Source organism: Podarcis filfolensis (genome assembly GCF_964270895.1).
Source record: "Podarcis filfolensis genome assembly, chromosome: 13".
Lineage (NCBI taxonomy): Eukaryota > Metazoa > Chordata > Lepidosauria > Squamata > Lacertidae > Podarcis > Podarcis filfolensis.
Window position 1 is genome coordinate 27,939,111 of NC_139615.1, and position 21,297 is coordinate 27,960,407.

The following is a 21,297-nucleotide window of genomic DNA, read 5'->3' on the forward strand; positions in this document are numbered from 1 at the left end:
CATTGGATTCAGAGTGGCGCAGTACTGACAAAAAAAAAAAGGCTGGATGCAACTCGTTGGACTATCCAGCAGTCCCATTCCACCATCACCCCAACTTCTCACGCAAAGCAGACTTCCCACACTCTGAAGAGTGTTGTGCATCATGATCCTTCAGCCAAGAGTCCACAAACTGCAGCTGGGCTTGATAACCTGTAATAATTTATCCTAGCCAACAAGTGCCTATAAGCACCGACAGTCCCTCTTTCCACTAAGAGAGTGCAGCGCCCCCCCCTTCCTCACCCACAAATGAATGAGAAGGGCTTAGAGGACAGATGGCATGGCTCCTGTGTACTTCTCTTATTAGAAAGCAGATACGGCCCCCACCTCCCTATGCTACTAAATAACAGAGCCTCCCTCTCCCAAAGTCTAGTCCTGGTTTTTCCCAACCCCTGTCTGACAGCTCTTCACAAAAATACTGCCTCCCTCTCAGCTCCTCCAAACTCTCTTGACTCAAATAGGTTCTTCCCTGTTCTTTGCACCCACTTCTACACAGATTCATTCATGCCCATACACAGCAAGGTAGGACTCCAATTTCAATAACAAGGGGCAAACGGCCAGTAAATGTATCCTTTCTTATCATAGACACCCACTCCATGTTTTGCTCTCTTCCCTGCAGCGACACACACACACACACAACCACATTTTTCTTTTACTAGGGGCTGCACTCCTGCTCACCAACCCCCTGCCATTCCCCCCACATTAACCCCCTAGAGCTTCCTTCCCCTTCCCACCCCATACAATTACTAAGCTTGTTTTCCACCTTCCCAAGCCATTTCTGAAGCCACTTCTCTTTTGCATTCTGCAGCCCCACCACGTACCTGTTTTCACCTTTACCCTCATATCCATTCCTCCCTCCTTTACTGCAAGCTCCCCTATACACCACCTCTGTGGGTAACTTCCTGCATCTTCCCCCTCCTATACATTTCAACTACGGTACTAAGCACCCTTACGTCCAGTTATGAAGCCATCATCCCCTCCTACACTTCAGAGAGAAAGAGAGAAGCACCACAAGAAAACTTGGGCCTTGGTCATCAGCCTGCTAAGTGAATAACAGCGGGAGAAATTATGCTGAAGCATTCTCTCCAGAGACTAGAAGCTCCCGGCTCTCCCAAGTTTCCAGCCAAAAGCACAGAAAGTTTGCTTAAAAAGCTACATCTGCCTTTTTCCTCTTTCCATCCCCAAACTTATAGGGCAAAGCCAGCACTATACAGCCAGTATAGGTCTCCTACTGTCATCTAACTCTCTTTAATTTTCCATTGTTTTAATCTGTATTTCAAAAGAGAGGTACAACAGATGCCCAGACTAGATAAACAGTTCGCCTCATGGTAAAACTGATCCTGGACAGTACCGTTTCGGAATGCATAGGAGGGACCACAGGACTGAACTCACTGCTGTACAGGCACATTATTCATATAGAAAACTCTGTGCCAGCGGGGAAGGGATCTAGTCCAGTCTTCCTACGACATGCTAGCTACCAAAGTGCTGGATGTTCTTCTTTATTCATGGAAGAAAATTCAAATATGCAAGCCCCCAGCTGCAGTCTGAAGTGGAGCATTTCTACCATGCGATGGGACTGCGCAGCCCAGTCCAATGGGAGTCACAGACGCAGTGAGACAAAGCATCCTTCCTATGGTCCAGCCATACCTGCATCCTTTTGACCATCATGAGTTGCTCCACCAGCGGCTGCGGCTCTCCAGTCAGGTTCATTGTCCCCTCTAGCAGCACCACGGCATGGATCGTGGGGAAGCCAGTTTTGTTCAGCTGTTCCGCGTGCACAGAGAGCATAGTGGGGATACTGTGTGGAAAATTGGGACAGGGAGGAAGAAGAGGTATTAGAAGTTCGGTTCCGTTTGTGTATGGAGAGGAAAAAGCTCGCTCCTCACTGTGCAGCTGCCATCTGCCCACCTCTTGACAAGGCTGATGCACTCCTCTGCCTGGCTTTGTAACTGGCTGTTGCTGATGTGTCCTAAATTGTCTCCCAGCTTGGAAAGAGATTGTTCGATCGCGCTCCAGGAAGCTAAAAAGGAAAAGCAGCATTTTAAATTCCAATCAAGTCTTAGTCCTTGGTAACAGATTTTCCCCAGTTCTGCTGCCTTGGGAGATGCTAGGGGTTGACCCCAGGACCTTCTAAGTGAAACCGTTTCCTCAAACTGAGGCTTTTATCGTGACCAGGTAAATTTATTAATGTTTGGGATCACACCTCGAACGCTGAAGATACTGCTTCCATGTTGAACTTTTTAAAAAGGCAATGGAGACTCTGAAGTTTAAAAACAGGCATCAGAGTATTTCCAAATATTAATTTTTTTGAGGGAAAGCTGTGAAACAGCAGGCTTGCCCAATAGGGAAGCAGCAGTGCAATCTCCATGTAGGCAGAGGAGAAGAAACAAGGCCCGTGAATAAAGAAGACTGGGGTGGTGCTACTTCAGATCTTGTAAAGGGCCCTTGTGATTTTCGGGGGGGGGGGGGGAATCCATACCAAAACTACAGGAGAGTTCTGTAGTTGGCACTGGAATCTTGGATTCAAATCAAGCCCTACAGTTCTCAATGTAAATATTTTGCCTCTCTCCCACAAGACCACCAGCCACGTACGTGTCTCTTCCAACTTGGCTATATGAATCAGGGCCCGGTTCTTGGTGCTGCCCAGGATCTTTGCCAGCCGCTCTAGGCACATTGTGAGCTGGTTCTCCGCAGACCCCTGCTCCAGAGGCTCCTTCATCTTCTCTGTGTAGAAGGCAGCGCAGCGCAGCATCCAATTGAGGACACTCATCAAGGCACGGCAGAGGCCAATGCATTCTTCTGCCTTGCCGTGGCAGCTGCACAGAAAGAAAAAAGAGGGGGCAAATTCAGTCACATGACTTCGGTGACACCTGCATCATTTTCCAGGTCTCATTCTCCCCCCCCCCCAAGCTCCACTCAGATGCGCATGGGAACTTGGGAGACAATGAAAGAACCACCAAAAGAAAAGTGTGTTGAGGACCATCCAGTAACTTCTCAGGGGGAGGGGAAGCAGGACAGAGATGGGAGCAGAAAAGACAACTTGAATGTGAACACAATCAGGGAAGGTCTTTTTTCTATTTGTGTTCTGCTTTACTGTGCCAAATGACAGAGGCGGGACAGGAGGCTTGAACTAGTAGAAAAACAGTGACTGGCCACCTAAATACCTTTTCATGCCCCCACCTTCATCTTCAACTCCATTCCCATGCCTCACACTCCCTCCTTTTGTGCAGTCCCCTTTGCCCTCTCACTTTCACCTTCATTCCCCTTTTTCTTACCCCCTCCTTACTTTTCTGAACTCTCTCTTGCACAGATAACCCCTCTTTCCTTGCCTTATCCCCTCTCCTTCTGTTTACCCCCAGCTCTGCTATTTCTCCTCATTAAAACTAGTTTGCTTGCTTTTTAAAAAAAAGAACAGTCCCTCAGTGTCTCTCCATCCTTGCTCTACTCAAATTTCTGCTGTTGTTTGAGTGCAGCAAGAAGGGAGGAACACTGAAAGGGGTCGGAAATTATTGTTGGAAATTTTCCTCTTCCTCAGCTGCCTCATGTGAGTTTCACAGTACAGTGGTACCTCAGGTTAAGTACTTAATTCGTTCTGGAGGTCCATTCTTAACCTGAAACTGTTCTTAACCTGAAGCACCACTTTAGCTAATGGGGCATCCTGCTGCTGATGCACCGCCAGAGCACGATTTCTGTTCTCATCCTGAAGCAAAGTTCTTAACCTGAAGCACTATTTCTGGGTTAGCGGAGTCTGTAACCTGAAGCATATGTAACATGAAGCGTGTGTAACCTGAGGTATCACTGTAACTGGTTTTTCCACAGTGATGTCTGAGCACTCTAACTGCCCTTACTGAAGAGATACAGTAGCCTCATTCCTGAGAGTCCCAATGGTCTGGCAAGTCTAGGCATATTTACTATGTGAAGATGCTGAATGCAATAGACAAGGGAGGTGGAGGCAGATGCATTTATGACATATGGTGCGTGCCTTCACTTCATCCATAGGAAGTAGTGAATAAAAGCTGCAAAGCTGTGTGTGGTTCAGTGAAAAGAAGACTAAGTACATTTTCAGGGACTCTGTGCAGCCTATTAAGAGAATAAACTGCAAACCAGGAAGTTCCTGGTTCAAATCATATCTTCAACAGGAACCTGCCAGGGTGCTCAGGCAAGCCATTATCTCAGCTTCAACCCTCCATCTGCAATATAAGCGTAACGACACTCAGGTACCTACCTTACGGGACTATTTTAAGAATCACTGAGATAATATGTACGTAAAGCTATTCACAAGGGACGTGGGTGGCGCTGTGGTCTAAACCACAGAGCCTAGGACTTGCCGAGGTCAGCAGTTCGAATCCCTGCGATGGGGTGAGCTCCCGTTGCTCGGTCCCTGCTCCTGCCCACCTAGCAATTCGAAGGCACGTCAAAGTGCAAGTAGATAAATAGGTACCGTTCTGGTGGGAAGGTAAACGGCGTTTCCGTGCGCTGCTCTGGTTCGCTAGAAGCGGCTTAGTCATGCTGGCCACATGACCAGCATGTACGTACCAAGCTGTACGACGGCTCCCTCAGCCAATAAAGCGAGATGAGCGCCGCAACCCCAGAGTCAGCCACGCCTGGACCTAATGGTCAGGGGTCCCTTTACCTTTTAAAAGCTATTCACAATAATGTGACGTATCATTACTGCCACCACACAGCAGTACTTGGGGAATGTAGGGGCTCAGAGAATGGCTCAAGTCGCAAAACTCTGTTGCCCAACCTCCTTAAGCCTGCAAGCATCTCTGCCCAATACTGTTTTACTGGGGCTTCACAGCAACCCCAGGAAGGGAGAGGATAATGGGGGATTTCTCCTACCATCCTTGGACACCAGAATCGATGACTGGAAGAAATCAAGCATCTGGAGCTTGCACCCTGTGGCACTGCTGGGTACACTGTCACATTCACCATCGCCACAGTACTTGCCTTTGTTTAAACAAATTAAAAAGGGGAAAGGAAAATTATCCAAGCCTATGATTAAAGTGGCCTGGCTCAGAAAGCGAACGAGGATTGAAGAAGAAACCCTCTCAACGGGACAAGCACTACTGCAGTAGGAACAAATAATCCCAGACTTGAAGGGTTTTGATCAAATTGAAAAACAGAAGATTGAATTAACCAGGGAGAGGATTAAGTCGTCGGCTTTGTATATGGCTGAGAACAGCTGTTTATCACCATTCTGGTGACAGGTTAATATTCATTGTTTCTGTTTTGTTGCAGGAAGGGAGAGTTCCTGCTTCCTCCTGTTTCAGTCTGCTCCAGTGTACTCACCTGTTAGCTCTAAATAAACTAAGGGCTCCTATAGAAAAAATATCACAGGCTTTGTCAAGATTTTAGAAAGGCAGGGGTTTTATTCTTTGATAAAACCAAAGATATAAGAGTTCCATGAAAAACGGTGGTTCTCCTGTACGGAGGGCAGAACTGGGTTTCCTGACAATTCTTGTGTTCTTTTACTGATACATCATTCTGCACATTTTAAAAAGCGCATTTCTAGTCTTCACAGTTGCAAATATAACATTTGCAATGTCAGTCACTGCATGAAACTCAGGGGGTTTAAGCACATATTGCTGCCAATTTAGGTATTTTCATTGTAAGGGCTCTTCATCCGCCAAACTTCAATTGACTGTATTTTGTGTGCATGCATATGCGTGTCCTGTAGAACTCTGTCCCTAGCTACTTACGGCCACTGGACAAGGCACTTGATGAATCTATATTTAAAAAGTAGCACATTGTCACATTTAATACTGTCATAGGTAAAGGTAAAGGGACCCCTGACCATTAGGTCCAGTCGTAGCCGACTCTGGGGTTGCGGCGCTCATCTCGCTTTATTGGCCGAGGGAGCCGGCGTACAGCTTCCGGGTCATGTGGCCAGCTTGACTAAGCCGCTTCTGGCGAACCAGAGCAGCGCACGGAAACGCCATTTACCTTCCCGCCGGAGCGGTACCTATTTATCTACTTGCACTTTGATGTGCTTTCGAACTGCTAGGTTGGCAGGAGCAGAGACCGAGCAACAGGAGCTCACCCTGTCGCGGGGATTCAAACCGCGACCTTCTGATCAGCAAGTCCTAGGCTCACAGCGCCACTGTCATACAGCATGTTATATAGGCTAAAAAGCTTTCCTGTGGCTCCCCATTGCTTTACATCACAAGTCTAGTAGCTGATTTTGAGCTACAAGGACTTCTGTGGCTTGGGCCAACCTACCTAAGAAAGCACCTCCACTCTAGTATGCCATCATAGGGTGGTATCCAATGCTGGTCATACTCAGAATAGACCCGCTGAAGTTAATGAACATGATGAACTTCAGTTCATTATTTTCTTTTTTCTCCCCCCACCCCCACCTTCGGTTCATTATTTTCAATAGGTCTGCTCTGAGTATGACTAGCATAGCACACAGCCCCATTGTTTCCAAGTATCAAGAACATACTCTAAAGACACTCTGGACTAGCCAGGCCTTGGTTTGATCTAGCAGTACACTTTCATGTTCTTTTTTCTGAATTTTTTTTTATTTTGCGGATATAAATTTATAACCATACACAACCATATAAAGAGATTACTCTGAATCTTAAGACTTCTCCCCATCCCCTCCATGGGTCCTATTGTCAACATTTTCAACTGCATATTATTTCGTAATCTGTATTTTATACCTATCCATATTGTCCATAGTATCTGTTACATTACAAGGGAGATTAAAACTCTGCCAATGTTTTCATCAGCCACTCCTAAATAAATTATAAACTTTTCCCATTCTTTCTTGAATTTCTTGTCTTCCTGGTCCTTGAGCTTTCTGGTCAGTTTTGCCATTTCAGCGTAGTCTTTCCCTTCTCTAATCTTTTTCTGGTAAGCATTTTGTTGGGTGAAGAAACCTCTCATTACACTTTCATGTTCTTACATGGGCAAGTATACTGTATATCCAATGCAAATTAGTTCTGCTTTAATTATTAGGAGATGTAGTTGGTGGCTGTTAGTTGTTGTTTATGTCTGCTGTGGGTCAATTTCAGTCTTGTAGGAGCTTTTTTTAAAAAAACTAGAATTACCATGATCCAATTTACAATAACAGTCAAGGCACAAAATAAAAAAATTCCTTCCAGCACACAAAAGCTCATACCAAGAACAAACTTAGTTGGTCTCTAAGGTGCTGCTGGAAGGAATTTTTTTATTTTGTTTCGACTACGGCAGACCAACATGGCTACCTACCAGTAACTAGAGTCAAAGCACAGTTCAGCAAAACGGAGTACTGTACTTTTCCGTGTATAAGACGCCCCCTATTTTGGAGGACTCAAATTTAAGAAAATGGGGGGAGATGGCACAGAGTTGTTGAGCTTTTGGGGGGGGTTACCCAGGACTGTTGAGCTTTTTTTAGGGGGGAATTGCTGAAAATCACTCACCCGCACATGTCGCAAAGTCTGCTTCTCGTCTGTCCCCTCACTGGCAGAAGCTGCCAATCACCCGCCCAATTGCCGCAGCGTCAACCAATCAACACCAACCATTGACGCAGCAACCAATAACACGCTCAATAGCTGCTAACAGCTGCGGCAGCAACCAATCAAACATCCACCCTTATACCCATGTATAAGATGACCCACATTTTTTAGCATGATTTTTAAAGAAAAAACCTAGTCTTATACACGGAAAAGTACTGTACGTGCTCTTATTTAAGAACCTAAGGAGTCCCTTGCCAGATCAGATGAAGGCCCACCTACTCAGTAATTCTTTTTCAACAATCCCAACAAGCAGCAGGTGCCAGGTGGTCCATTAGCTGATTACTGATTAGCTTCTGCCCACCCTGGATTATGTCGCACTACATACGTGTGTACCGAAAAGTATCCCTCACTCCCTACCTGAGCCGGTCACAGAACATATCCATGATTTCCAGCAATGACTGGACACAGAGGTCTCGGGAGAAGTCATCAAACTGAAACAGGTAAAACAAAAGCAAGAGCTGGTGTCAAAAGAAAAGCATGCGAAACACGGACTTGGGACAGCTTCAAAAGGGAATGAAGACATAATGGCTGTGAACTGCCAGTTGCTTGGAATCACAAGTTGGGAGTGCCGTTGTGCTCAGGTCTTGTGTGCAGGCTTCCCATAGGCACCTAGCTAGCCACTCCAAGAATAAGATACTGGGCTATATGGGCTTTTGGTCTGATTTATAAGGCTCTTCATACATTCTATGAAAAGAGAGAAATCAAAGCGTGAAAAGAAAGGAAAGAACTGTGAGCTGGAAGTGCACGCTTGGTCTTATAAACACAGCTAAGAGTCATAGCTGGGTGATATCTGGTTTTCAACATTGCAATATATCACCAGGCAAACATCGCAAGGGACGTGGGTGGTGCTGTGGGTTAAACCACAGAGCCTAGGACTTGCCGATCAGAAGGTCGGCGGTCCGAATCCCCGCGATGGGGTGAGCTCCCGTTGCTCCGTCCCTGCTCCTGCCAACCTAGCAGTTTGAAAGCACGTCAAAGTGCAAGTAGATAAATAGGTACTGCTCTGGCGGGAAGGTAAACAGCGTTTCCGTGCGCTGCTCTGGTTCGCCAGAAGCAGCTTAGTTATGCTGGCCACACGACCCAGAAGCTGTACGCTGGCTCCCTCATCTCCGCAACCCCAGAGTCGGTCACGACTGGAGGGGTCCCTTTACCTTTAAACATCACAATGTCTGAAATATGGATGGAACTATGTAGAGGTGAACAGTAGGGCTGGGCGATGTCTGGTTTTCAGCTTTGTGATATATCACCAGCTAAACACTGTGATATACTGATATATCACAATGTCTGAAATAGGCATGGAGCTATGTAGAGATTCTGGCTAGCTTCCTGGTTTGTCCCACATTTAGATTTTTGCATAGCACACACAATTTGCAATATATTGCCAGGTCAAAAATTATGAAACCAGTATCACGATACGAACTTCAAACTGTTTTGGACGGTATAGACCAGGCCTAGGTCAACAGAATGGTGAAACACGTGCCAGTTTAAGGAATCTAATGTGGTAGGTGGGGAAGAGGAGATATGAACAGCCCCAAGACTGTCGTCATGCAGAGATTTCAATCCTCAGTAGTCTAAGCAGAACACTTGTACACTGGTTTCCAGTTTCCATTTCACATTTTGCCTTGTAGATCCTTGTAAGACTGCTATCCTTGTAATTTTATAGTCCATGACACAGCGGCCATTCATGTCTAAATTCTCAGCAAAACTACTTAGTAGATTGCTCCAAAGGCTGTACTACTCAAGAGTAGAGTTGTGGGACAGTGTTTTTAAATACTTCATGTAAAAATTACATCAATCTCACACTTTACATAGAAAACTGACACACTGAAGAGATGGCTAGGAAAGGACCTTGAGATCCTTGTTTTCTTCCTACACAGGTTTTTGTTAATTCCATTTGAAGTGGTGCAGTCCAAAAATACAGTACAAGTTTCTTTTTCTTATAATCAAGTGCCATACAATTTTTTATGAAATAAATAAAATAAATAAGTAGTACAGTTTATCACAGTTTCTCAAATTGAGTCCAGCAGCGCACCATTTCCAACGCATTTTTTTAGAATCAGTACTGGAGTTTCAGAATTATTTCACTCCAGCGATGTTCTGAACCAGCTGCAGCACCTCATATAGTCTAGCTTGGCTGTTACAAGAGCAATGATAATTGCACCAAGGCCATCTCTGCCTAGAAGGGGCCATAATTAGTACGCCTAGCTGATGAAAGGTCGTTTTGTCCCATGTATGCAACTCAAGCGTCTAAGGAGGGGGCTGGATGTAACAGAACCCCACCCCCACCCCCAAGTTACAAACCTGCTCCTTAAGTGAGAGTGCAACTCAATCCAGAATGGGCAAAACATCAACTCCCCAATCCACTGAATCACCAACTATCAGCACCTTGGTTTTGGTTTGGATTGCATTTTGCCCTGGCTATCCATTAAAGAAATCCAGAAGTGATTTGGAGTCTTCCTGGTACAAAACGAGGGGAGAGGGGGGAAGAGGGGGTCCACGGCAAACACCCTCTGGGGCGTACATTTTTAAACTAGGCCCACTTTGAAAATACTTTAGTAACTGACGAAAGAAACTCTGCAAAGAAACGCTAAAGGAAAGGTATTGAATATTCCATTTGTTGTGTACCATTTGGATTTCTGTTGGCTTTTGTCTGCTAACCTCTACTCAGCCTACACTTATACAGGGTTGGAAGCCCAGCAGTGAAGAGGATGTTTTTATATATGAGAGCTGAGGTTCAACTCCTGGTAGCTGCAGTTAATGGATCTCAAGTAGGAGGTGAGCAAGACTACCATGTGAGAGGCTCAGGAGGGATGGATTCAGATTTGCTGCCTGTTTAAACATCATGATCTCTTTTTTCCAGTTTAGCAAGGGCTTTGTAAGTCTTTTAAAATCTCAAATTCTGTAAAGAACCCGACAAACCATGCCGTTTCTATTTTATTTTCTACCATATTGTGAAGCATATACTGATTCACTTATGAAGGACTAGGAAAGAAGGGAAAGGTACATGTCTGAAAAAGAAGGCAGGGATAAACTCGGAGAATGCTAGAATGCAAACAGGCCTCAACTCCTCTCAAAACTTCAGTTTAGCAAAACCTGCAACGTATATTCTGACAGCTTTCAGCCATCAATAGTAACTACATTTGTACATAATGATGAGGGCTAGAAACATGCCATTGCTGTGCTTCTCTCCTGAGCTTACAAAAGCTGCTGGTTGTATATCATACACAATGCTGCAGTGACGTTCCCGCAATCCCTCAGTATTCACTGATGCCTTCTATCAAGGGATATCAGGAAAGAAAGCGGTGCTCAGGATTTAGGTAAAGGTGGAGAAAGAAATGCTTGAATGCTACCTTGCTGATGGCCATCAGAACTGAAGAATAGGACACCATCTGTAAACAATACAAACCAGAGAGAGAGAGAAATGGTTACAAGCCAAAGATAACATTTAAACAAACCAATCCACAAACAAGCCTTGCCATTTCGACCGCCGAGGGGGGGCGACAAGGTCACTTAACAGGGACGCAGCTTGTTGCTCAAGCACTGGTCTGGCACAAATTTAAACAGACATTTTTAGGTGATGGCATATTTGCTTCACATCAACTTTACAGTGAGCGAGTAGAGAGGAGGAAAGAAGTTAAAAAGCAACTGAAAAGCCTCTCTCTGTGGCGAGGGCTCTTGCAAGCATCTTGTATGCACAGAGCCAAGCACCTCTTGTAGTAAGAGGAAGAGAGAGGAAAGGCTATTTGTCATTTTCATCTTGGGAAAATTGCTATGTGAGAAAACGCACTGTCAGTATCAACTTGGCGCAAGGTGAACAAAATATCCCCAGGATTCTCTTTCAGACCCACAGGTCCTTTAGTAGCAACTGCTTAGTAAACATTCACTTATTTTTCTTTCTAATTGGTCCAACGGCTTGTAACAACCCTTGAATTCCTAAACCAAAAATATAACATTCAAGACTACACTGGCACAGAATTCTTCAGAATTCTGCTTCTTCAGATGCACATGTTTTGCTTTTTAAAAGTGTCTAGCGCTTGTGGTTGTAAAGATGTGCCCAAAAATGTGTGGGTAACTTATTTTGAAATTTCTGAATCCAGAAAAGGCACTTAGTAAGATTTCCAGTGGTTTGGGATGGAGCTTCAATGCCCTGCATATCACCTTCCCCACAATTTAGCAAAACCAGAATAAATTATGCAAACGAGTAAGAACTACAGAATCATGCAAAATAAATAAATATTTATTTATTTCATAAAAATTATGCATTGTAAAAAAAAAAGTGGTCAAGTACTTCAGAAAGGAAAAAAGCAGGAAAACTTTGTCGAGTTACTTAGGTCATGGTTCTGTCAAAAAATCAATTTTTAAAAAACGTACAGATTTCCTAACTAAATAATTCACCCATTAATGTGTTTACGCACTCTGAAGATGAAAGGGTTTACGATGGGATTATTACCTGGGAACTAATGGCATACTTCAGATAGGACAGGAGCAGTGGGTTTGGCGATGGGCCAATCATGGCTTGCTCAAGAAGTGCTTCTGCAATTAAAAAAATAAGAAAAAAAGGAAAGAAATTCAATCTTGGAAATGTATATACACGCTCATGAAGAATAAAGACCATTATGGCAAAAGCCTCTCACAAAACGTGGGGAACTCTCAGGAATTGCAAGGATGCTATAATATTGCATTCTCTGGCGGCGGCGGCGGCAGTGGAGTAAATAATTCAAGGAAGAAAAGAGGCAGTTGGTGGCATTCTGGATAGGAAATGGACACCGTGGCCACACACTCTCCCCATGTGCAGAAATTGCTGCAGTCAATGCAATGACCTCTGCCTGACCTCTGCGGCCTCAGATGGAAAAGGACATGTACACAGACTCTTCTCAGACCTCACCTCTGCTCGCTGGCAGCATCAGCGTTTGCAGGTGCTTTTTCCTAAGACTGAAGGTGGTATGGAGGGAAGGGGCTGTGGAGAGATGGCAGGCAAGATCTCTCAGCAGAATGAGCACCAACTGCTGGCATGCGCTTCCCAGTGGCAGCCTGCCAACATGCCAGATTTGGCAAGGCTGAAAGGGGCAGCATACGTCTTATCTGCTCAGTCAAGCTTTTGATTAACCATCTGAATAACTACAGGGGTGTGGGGGGGGGATTTTCCAAGTCAAACCCATTTTACTGTGTGCCCTTTAACTATTACTTCCCACTCCCTTTTCGAATCAGACCCCAAAAAAGGCCACAATCCCCCATTGCATGGTTGGCCCTCTTTGCCTACCGGTGTATAAATGACACACCCCGCCCATCAGTGCCGGATTTACGTATAAGCTAAACAAGAACTTTGAATTTTATTGTTATTCATGTTTTTTATACTGTATTTTATGCTGCTTCTACAATTAAGTGTTTTAAATTTGTTGTTAGCCGCCCTGAGCCCGGTTTTCTGAACCGGGAAGGGCGGGGTATAAATAAAAAGTTATTATTATTATATTAGGGCCCCACTCTCTTGGGGGCCCATTTTTTTTTAAAAAGGAAACAAAAAACCAGGATGTACATTTCCAAAATATAAGATAAAAAACAAATAAAATAAAACCTACATACAGCAACAGTGTTTTGTGTTGTGTATGGACCTATTAGGTCCACAAATTACCATATAGCATATATTTTAAAAAAAAGACAATTTGTTGTTGACAAAGGACAGCTGGACATATAGAGTGCCCTATTACCTTCAGTCACTTAGGGCCTCATAAAACCTAAATCCGGCCCTGCCTCGCATCAACATCCACAGTGCACTCAAAAGGTCGCCAACCACAACTAGAGAGACTACGCCAAAGGCAAACTAACAATTCAGGCAATGCACACCTTCACAGTGAACAACACCCCTATCAACAATTTAGGCCCAGTGGGGGTCTACCCCAAACAGCAATCTCAGCCATTAAGTTGTTCCAGTGTCAGCAATCGCTAGGCCTAGCCAGTGGTGCTGCAGCCTATGTCTAATGCTATTGCTAATAATAATAATACTAATAATAATAATTTATTTATATCCCGCCCTCCCCAGCCGAAGCCGGGCTCAGAGCGGCTAACAACAATAAAAGTAACACAGCATTCTAAAATCAATTCATTTCTCAGTTATCTGTATTTTGAAGTTGCCCATAGCAACAGCTACAGCCACCACAGGTGTGCCCTTTTAAGGCTGACCAGCCCACTCAAGGCTCAGTTTACTACAGTCCTTCCTAAGGTACCCTTCACAGTGTTGCCTTAGCAACCGCTAGGCCTACTCACAGTTCCATCTACCCAAAGCAGTTCACAACATGAGGACTTCCCTCCAATGGGCATATCCTTCATATCCATCTCCTATGACCTTTGGAGAGTTATCAATGTCAACACCGTGATTATTCCTCCTCCAACTACTACAGCTACTCACAAAGGGACCCATCTTTACAGTCCATCCATGGCCTTCATGTGGAGGAGAGTTTCCACAGCTTACGCAGACATAAAGTTGTCACGTCCAAACAAAGGACCCAAATCTTCTGTGGTTCAGCTGGAAAACTCCATAAGTCACGCAGGAGTATTAATGATGATCACTGCGGTTTATAGTTCATCATTAATCCACATGGTATGTTACAAAATTAAACAAAACAGATCCCAGCCATAAAATCTTTGCCGCCTTAAAAAAAAAAGTGCTGTGCAAACTTAATTCCAAAGCTTGTACCGTACAAGAAAAGATAACTAAAATGACCATAAAAGTGTCATCTGGGTTTTGAAAAGAAAAGAAATTATTAAAACAGAAGAGGAATGCAAGCAACAGCCAAAAGAGAGGGAAGCCCAGAAAACTACAGGGAAGTGGTAACACAAAATTCAGTAATATAGAAGAATTCCAAGTATCTCATATGTAATATTTCCCTAAAAAGCAAGCTTTTAGTCCTTAATGTTATGAAACCAAGTATGACAACCTGTGGACAGTGTCTACTTAGGTCTCAGGTTTCAGGATCTAGAGGGCAACATGGTCTGAAGGTGTAACTGTATAAGAAAATTAAATCTGAAACAAGTTTAATTTTCACTGTGGTCCCATTCAGATGGAACAGCAAACTATGGTTTATCATTATGTGAACAAGGCAAGGAGAATCTGGGGCTTGCATGTCGTCCTCATCCTCTGGTGTGACCATGAAGAGGGGCTCAGACATTTCCACTTCTGTTTGTAATTTACTACAGATTAGCATTATGTTCAAATCCAGACAAACAACAGATAAACTATGGTTTAACCATAGTTCTCTACTTGAGAACTGCCAACCTAGCAGTTTGAAAGCACACCAGTGCAAGTAGATAAATAAGTACTGCTGCGGCAGGAAAGTATACGGTGTTTCTGTGCACTCTGATTTCCATCACGGTGCTCCGTTGCACCAAAAGCAGTTTAGTCATGCTGGCCACATGACCCAGAAAGCTGTCTGTGGGCAAATGCCAGCTCCCTCAGCCTGAAAGCAAGATAAGCACTGCAACTCCATAGTCACCTTTGACTGGACTTAACCATCCAGAGGTCCTTTATCTTTACAGCATGATTTTAAAATAGGCTTGCTCCAAAGTTTAAACAGGACATAAGATTGATTTGAACTCTGTACTACTCATTCTTGCTCCAAGAAGACAACCAGGAGTTTTACTCTCATAACTCCACCCATTACTTCTTCTCAATCACTCCAGTTCTAGCAATCAGAACATTAAGAGACCTCAGAACAGTTGAGTCGGTCTGACTTGCCTTAGATCCCTCCTTCTGCTTTTCTTCTTTAATTTTCAATGCACACAATGTGAAAGTGATGCTTCTAATTATTATAACTATGTGCTTTTTAATTCATTCCTATCCCACCTTTTGGGCTGTATCAGAACCACACATCAGCCCAACGATAAAAAAACCCCAAATTTAAACTTTCCAAAGCCAACTTAAAACATTGCATAAGTTTTTAGATTCGTTTTCAATGACTGCGAGATGCGCAATAAAATTGAAGAACCGGTAAGGAGATAGACCTGCTAAAGTTACAGCTCATCAAAAGGCCTTCCAGAAACAGATGAGTCTTAACAAAATGTTTGAAGGCCACTGCAAGCCAGTCTGACCAACCTCAGTTTAATTGGTTGATTAATCAACAAAAACTTTAGTTAATACACTGGCAAGAGCCTAAGCAAAGACAAATTTTAACAGAGTTGAGAATGGTCTGGCTTGCTCATAACACTAAGCCGAACTATGGCTTAGCATGAACACAGGCGTGAGGGTACCCAGAGAGGAACTTGCAGCCGCTTTATTCCTTCTCTGGGCCTGCTGCTGCGAGCTAATCCATGGTTTGGCTTAGCATGTCATCTAAACCCAGGCCTTTTAGTTTGTCTTGCTTCACACAAATCACAAGCTGTAACCAAGGTTTGTTCCTGGTTTTCCAGTCCATGGCTACTCTGAAGCAAGGCAAACCACCATGCAACATCAGATAGCTGAGAGGCGGACAGCCCCCACCCACCCACCTGCCAATGTGGCCTGCAGAGAGTTGAGGAATTTTTGGATCTGGCCCACCAGCCAAATTCAGTCCCCCACCCCGTAATAAATCATAGTTTGTTGAACACAAACCGTAATTTGCCTGCGAACTAGGCTGGCCATCATGCTAAACCATGGTTTGGTATTATGTTTGAAAAATGGTACTGGGGTACAGCAAAAAAAAAGGGGGTATATACATCCTTTATGTGGGCAAACGGTGAGACACAAGTCAAGGCACACACAGATCTGGCAAATTGATCTCTGTCTAATTATCTGAATTTATCTTCATAACAGGAGCAGGCAGAGGCAACGTCAGTAGCAGCCTCTTTCAAAACTGCCCACAACTTGAGTCTTAAAATACAAAATATAAAACAATTGATGAATCCAGAATATTCAGTTGCATGGGGCCCATTCACCTTAACTAATTGTCTTTTGCAGCACCAAAATGTACAACTACATTGTGATTTAGTCATGTTTACTGCCTTGTATTCTGACACAATACACATGAAATGTATTTTCCCCCCTTTATTAAATTTCTTTTCTATTCCTGGTGGAGCACAGGGTGGTACACATCAAAATAGAAAAATAATTTAAAGCATCTGAAAGCAAACAAACTACACACACACCTTCTTACTCATGTGCAAGTAGCATAGCATAAGAGGGAAGAGATGGGGCATTAGAAAAAGCCGCAAGACTCGAATATTACTTTTTTTATCCATTTCATAATTTGTAGCTGTCAGCTTGCTGAAGTTCTTTAGGCAGCACCCAAACTAGAGAAAATATATTTCTTTTCAGAAGGAAAAAGGTAGTTACTCCAAACCTGCAGCACCACCTGCATCATCTCTAACATGATGGACCTCCCTGTAGCGACTAAATTTAATATAATGCAGCGCTATAAAGAACTAGAAACCACCGCTGTGGCTGGGGCATTTTCAGTCAAGTGCTAATATCTATGCTGTCAAAACAGTAGGCAACTGCAATTTATTGCTTATAGGTCACAAAGTTAACTTTAGGAAAAACAAACTCAACACTTATGATTTGTACGAACTTTGAACCAGACCTGCTAAATTCAGGATGTCCCATGTAGTCCCCCGGGGAAAGAACTTCTTCATGTTTATGGCCCACTGGTAATCACTCCACCGCTCCTTCCAAGCCTGGAGGATGGCCTGTTTGAGGTTGACCACTTTCATCATCTTCCTGTCCTAAAGGAAACAGAAAAACATGACACAGCAACTCTGCCATATATCCCTCTCGAGTTTCCAGCACTCCAGTTATTATTAAACAACCCTATAACATTTTTCTGTGTGCAGAGAGTAACCCCTACATCCTTTAGGCTAAGAGAACCCTTTCTCAGTGCCTCCCATGTACTTCCTGTACACAAAGATTTGAACCTGTGTTTCCCAAGCCCATACTCTTATCCCTCCCACCTCCTATATGCCATATACAGGCCCCATTTTGCTTAGACATTTGGCTTATGACAAGCTGTCTCCCTCAAAGAACAGTACTTGACATTCAAATGTGAGAGGCAGCTAGATCCTGTCCTCTATTTCCACTTCCAGAAAATACATTTGAAAAGCAGGTAGTGCCATACGGTGCTAGATGAGTTAGGGAAGGAAGCATCGTTCATATAGCTTGTGCACATACATAAGCATGTCCAGGTTTTAGATAGGTCGTTATTCTACAGGAGCACCTCTGACCAGCCCACTGGTTTTAAACAATGCAATCCTATACATGTTTTTAATCAGGATGTAAGTCCCTCTGTGTTCAAAAGAACCAATTCTCTAATTATGTTTATGACTGCAGCCTGAGTGACTATGTCAGGCATCCCATTTAATTACTGATGACCAAAGCCATAAATTCCTTTGCTTAAAATATAGCGCGATTTTGCAATTTAATGTTGCAAATGATCAAAAACAAGTCTCTGAACCTTGCTTCAAATGTTGCATGCCTATACAAATGCAGCAAATATGAAATGGCACTGGTAGGTTTTGCAAATTGGGTGGTAGAAAAAGTGGGAAACCTGAATTCCTGGTTTATACTCCCAGGCCTAGGGAGGAAATCATTTTCGCATGTCAAATTCTAATGCTTTTTTCTAAGAAACAGAAGGGCTGAGCTACAGAAAGCAGAAGATATTTGGTAAATCCCACCATTCTACCTGGTTTGTCTGACCCAGAACCAAAATTAAATGAATAAGATCAGCAGGACAGGTAGACCACATTTGCACATCACTCTAATCCATCCCATTTGCTGCAGGTAGGAGAGAGAAGGATCAGGTCTGCTGGATCAGGCCCAGATCAGGTCTCCCTACCCCTGTGGCATACATTCTGTTAAGCTCATCTCAAGAAGGATATGTAGCTGTAAAAGGTGCAGGAAGAGGCAACTCAAATGATCAAGTGGTTAGAGTACCTTTCCCAGGAGGAAGGAATAAATCACTTGGGTGGGGTTTTGTTTTTTTTTTTGGAAAGAAAGAAAATGAAGAGTGGACATGATGTGGAGAAAATGGCAACCCATAGTACTGGAACGTAGTCACACAACGAATTTGATTTGTAGATGATTCTTGTCAGACTTAAGTCCTTCATCACTACAATGTATAATTTATTTATTCTTGCTGTCAGAAGATGTGGTGATAGTTTTAAAAAGGGATTAGACAAATTTAAGGAGGAAAAAATATATGAATGCCTATTAGCCATGATGCCTATATGGAGCTTCCATATTCTTGCTGTAAACCACTGAATACCAGTTGGAAGGTGGTAACAGCTGGGAAGGGCCACTATCTTCAAACTAAGCTTGTAGGCATCCTAGAAGTGTCTACTGGCCACTGTGGGAAAGCAGATGCTGAATTAGATGGACCTTTCATCTGATCCAGCAGGCCTCTTCTTACGCCTCTTTTGGGAAAATCTCAGTTTACTAGTAAACCAGCAGTGATGGCTGGTCCTATGTTTACAAGACCAGCAGAACAAGCACACCTATGCAGATTCTCACACACAGAACAGGTAAGAAGCAGGCATTCACGCCAGCTTACATCTGCTCAGATAAAAGGGCTTTTTCACAAGCCAGTATTTGATGTTAAATATACATTCACAGAGCCATTACTAACCATCGCTCCTGAATGAGCATATGTTTATGAGACACGTTTTAGGCTGTGAACTCCTCAGCAAAGAAACCTGTCCTCTTTAAAGCACAATGAACACTGGATGGTGCACTCTGAAAATACAACAACATATCATAGTCCCCACTTTACAGTACTTGTAAAACATGTTGAGAATCCATTCCTGTGCATCATGCTTCTTTGGAAGTTGCACTGAGTCTAACAGTGTCAATCTTAGGCTACATTACAAAAAAAAGGAGTAATCCATGAAGTGGTTGTTAACCAACGCATGAGACAAGTAAAATGATATGAAATATCTTCATCTTACATTTGAATAACTACATCCAGCTACTCCTCATCTATTAGGGAGGTCTGAGAACCCAGGTCAAAGACACTAGTCCTTAAAAAAAAAAACCCTAGGAAAATAATGTAGACTAGAAAAGAGATTGGAAGAAGGCAGATCATAGTGAACCGCTAATTTATGTTGGACCACCTGGCACTTGCTAAGATTCTTACAAATAAATAAATGATGCTAGGTCTTGGTCTAAGCCAGCAAGACGCTTTTCATACTTTGAACCAAGAACAAGTAATCAAGAGCACTTAATACAGAACATTTAGGCCTGATTTGGAGATCCTGAGTGTATACTCTTTGGTTGCAATGTTAAATATGCTTACTTGGGAGTAAATCCCGTTAAATTCAGAGGGACTTTATTTCATATGCACACATATGGGATTCCCTGCTAAATTCTGAACACATCGGACCTGGTGCATTCATTCAACAAATAGAGAGATCGCGAAAAGCTGAAGATAGTTTGCACCGGAATTAAAACAAAGGTGGGAGATTGGGGTGCCCGGGTTCTATAACTAGCTCTGGCAAGCAGAACTGGTTGGCCAAAGCGGAATTTGGCCGCTAAAAGGGGAGAATGCGCTGCCAACACTTACCGATTTCCTTTCCTGTACAAAAGAAACACAATCGTCTTAGTTCCTGGGCTCCGCCATCTTTGCACCTAACAAAGAACCCTGCCCGGATTGGCTGGAACCAACCTCTAAGCCGCACGGGCTTCTGGGAGGTGTAGTTTTTAGGCTGCGAGACTGAGCACGCTTACAAAGGCGAAAAGGCTGTTGTACAGACCTTGTTAATGGGTTTACTTTAGCGCGATTATTTTAGAGTCTGGGCTATAATTTCCGTATAATCTGTAAATCAACACTGCATAGGAACAAATGAGGACGAGTGGATTTTCAGTTATGTTTTCCCTCTTACTTATCAGGATTTTTTTTTCTTTATTTCATTAGCCAGTTGAAACTTACGAGATGAAGTGCAAATGCTACAAAAGCTACACCTGCTGAATTTATGGTTGTCATCATGAGCATGTAATCCTCTACATGAGAGAGTGCTGCCAGGGAGGAAGGTGTTGTTAGCCTCAAGTCTCTGGCAAGTGAAGACTCCATTTAACTATTATGACTAATAGCCATTGACAGAACAGTTCAAGTCTGCAGCTTGATAAACAGGCATTGGAAGTTGATCAAGCTAATCTCTATTGCCATCAAGCCGACTGAAAAACAGTCTAGGCTGCTTTTTCCTGGTCAGTTGGCAACCTGAGAAGCTTCTGTACACCACTTTGGGTTCTAGGATAGAATAAAGGCAGGATATAAATGCAAAACAGCAACAGCGCACATGAAAATATTTTAACGGTCATATTTATGAATATGTATTTTAATATTTGGTTGGAAGCCACCCAGAGTGGCTGGGGAAGCCCAGCCAAATGGGCGGGGTATAAATAATAATTATTGTTATTATGAAGTCCAAGACTATATTTCATTCAAAAATAACTTGCTACAATGATCTGAGAGAGGCACTGTACTATTAGAATACTGCTAATCTTTCTTCCCCTAAAAGTACGACAGAGCCATACATTCAGCCGAACAGAATACGCCATAATTTTTGACACAGAGGCGGCTGATCGCAAAGAGGCAAAGCATTGGCTGCAAATATAATTATCAATAAATTGTTTATATGGAGTATATATGGAGTGTGTATGTATATATATATATATATATATATATATATATATATATATATATGGAGTTTATATGGAGTATTGAAAGAATGAGTGGACAGATCACTGCCCCAGGAGGTCTACAATCTAGAAAATAACCCAAAGGAGGCAAGAGAGGAAGGGGGT

At 43.3% G+C, this 21,297-nt stretch overlaps 1 protein-coding gene across 13 annotated transcripts in view; it reads right to left on the reverse strand.

Annotated features, from left to right (window-relative positions):
* MED24 (mediator complex subunit 24) overlaps window positions 1-20,159 on the reverse strand; it is a 52,949-nt gene extending 32,790 nt beyond the window's left edge. For 9 of the 13 annotated variants that reach the window (XR_014540994.1, XM_083582586.1, XM_083582584.1 and 6 more), the window contains exons 1-8: window positions 20,057-20,159; window positions 17,087-17,228; window positions 11,989-12,071; window positions 10,889-10,927; window positions 7,896-7,969; window positions 2,629-2,852; window positions 1,945-2,056; window positions 1,684-1,834 (exon numbers count right to left, since the gene is read on the reverse strand). Coding sequence is in view for 12 of the 13 variants with exons in the window: in XM_083582586.1 (XP_083438712.1) it covers window positions 1,684-1,834; window positions 1,945-2,056; window positions 2,629-2,852; window positions 7,896-7,969; window positions 10,889-10,927; window positions 11,989-12,071; window positions 17,087-17,219 (816 nt within the window). In the remaining variant the exon portion in view is untranslated. The remainder of the gene's footprint in view (window positions 1-1,683; window positions 1,835-1,944; window positions 2,057-2,628; window positions 2,853-7,895; window positions 7,970-10,888; window positions 10,928-11,988; window positions 12,072-17,086; window positions 17,229-20,056) is intronic. The other 4 variants (XM_083582585.1, XM_083582593.1, XM_083582590.1 and 1 more) reach the window with 1 other exon arrangement.
* Between the last annotated feature and the right edge of the window lie 1,138 nt (window positions 20,160-21,297).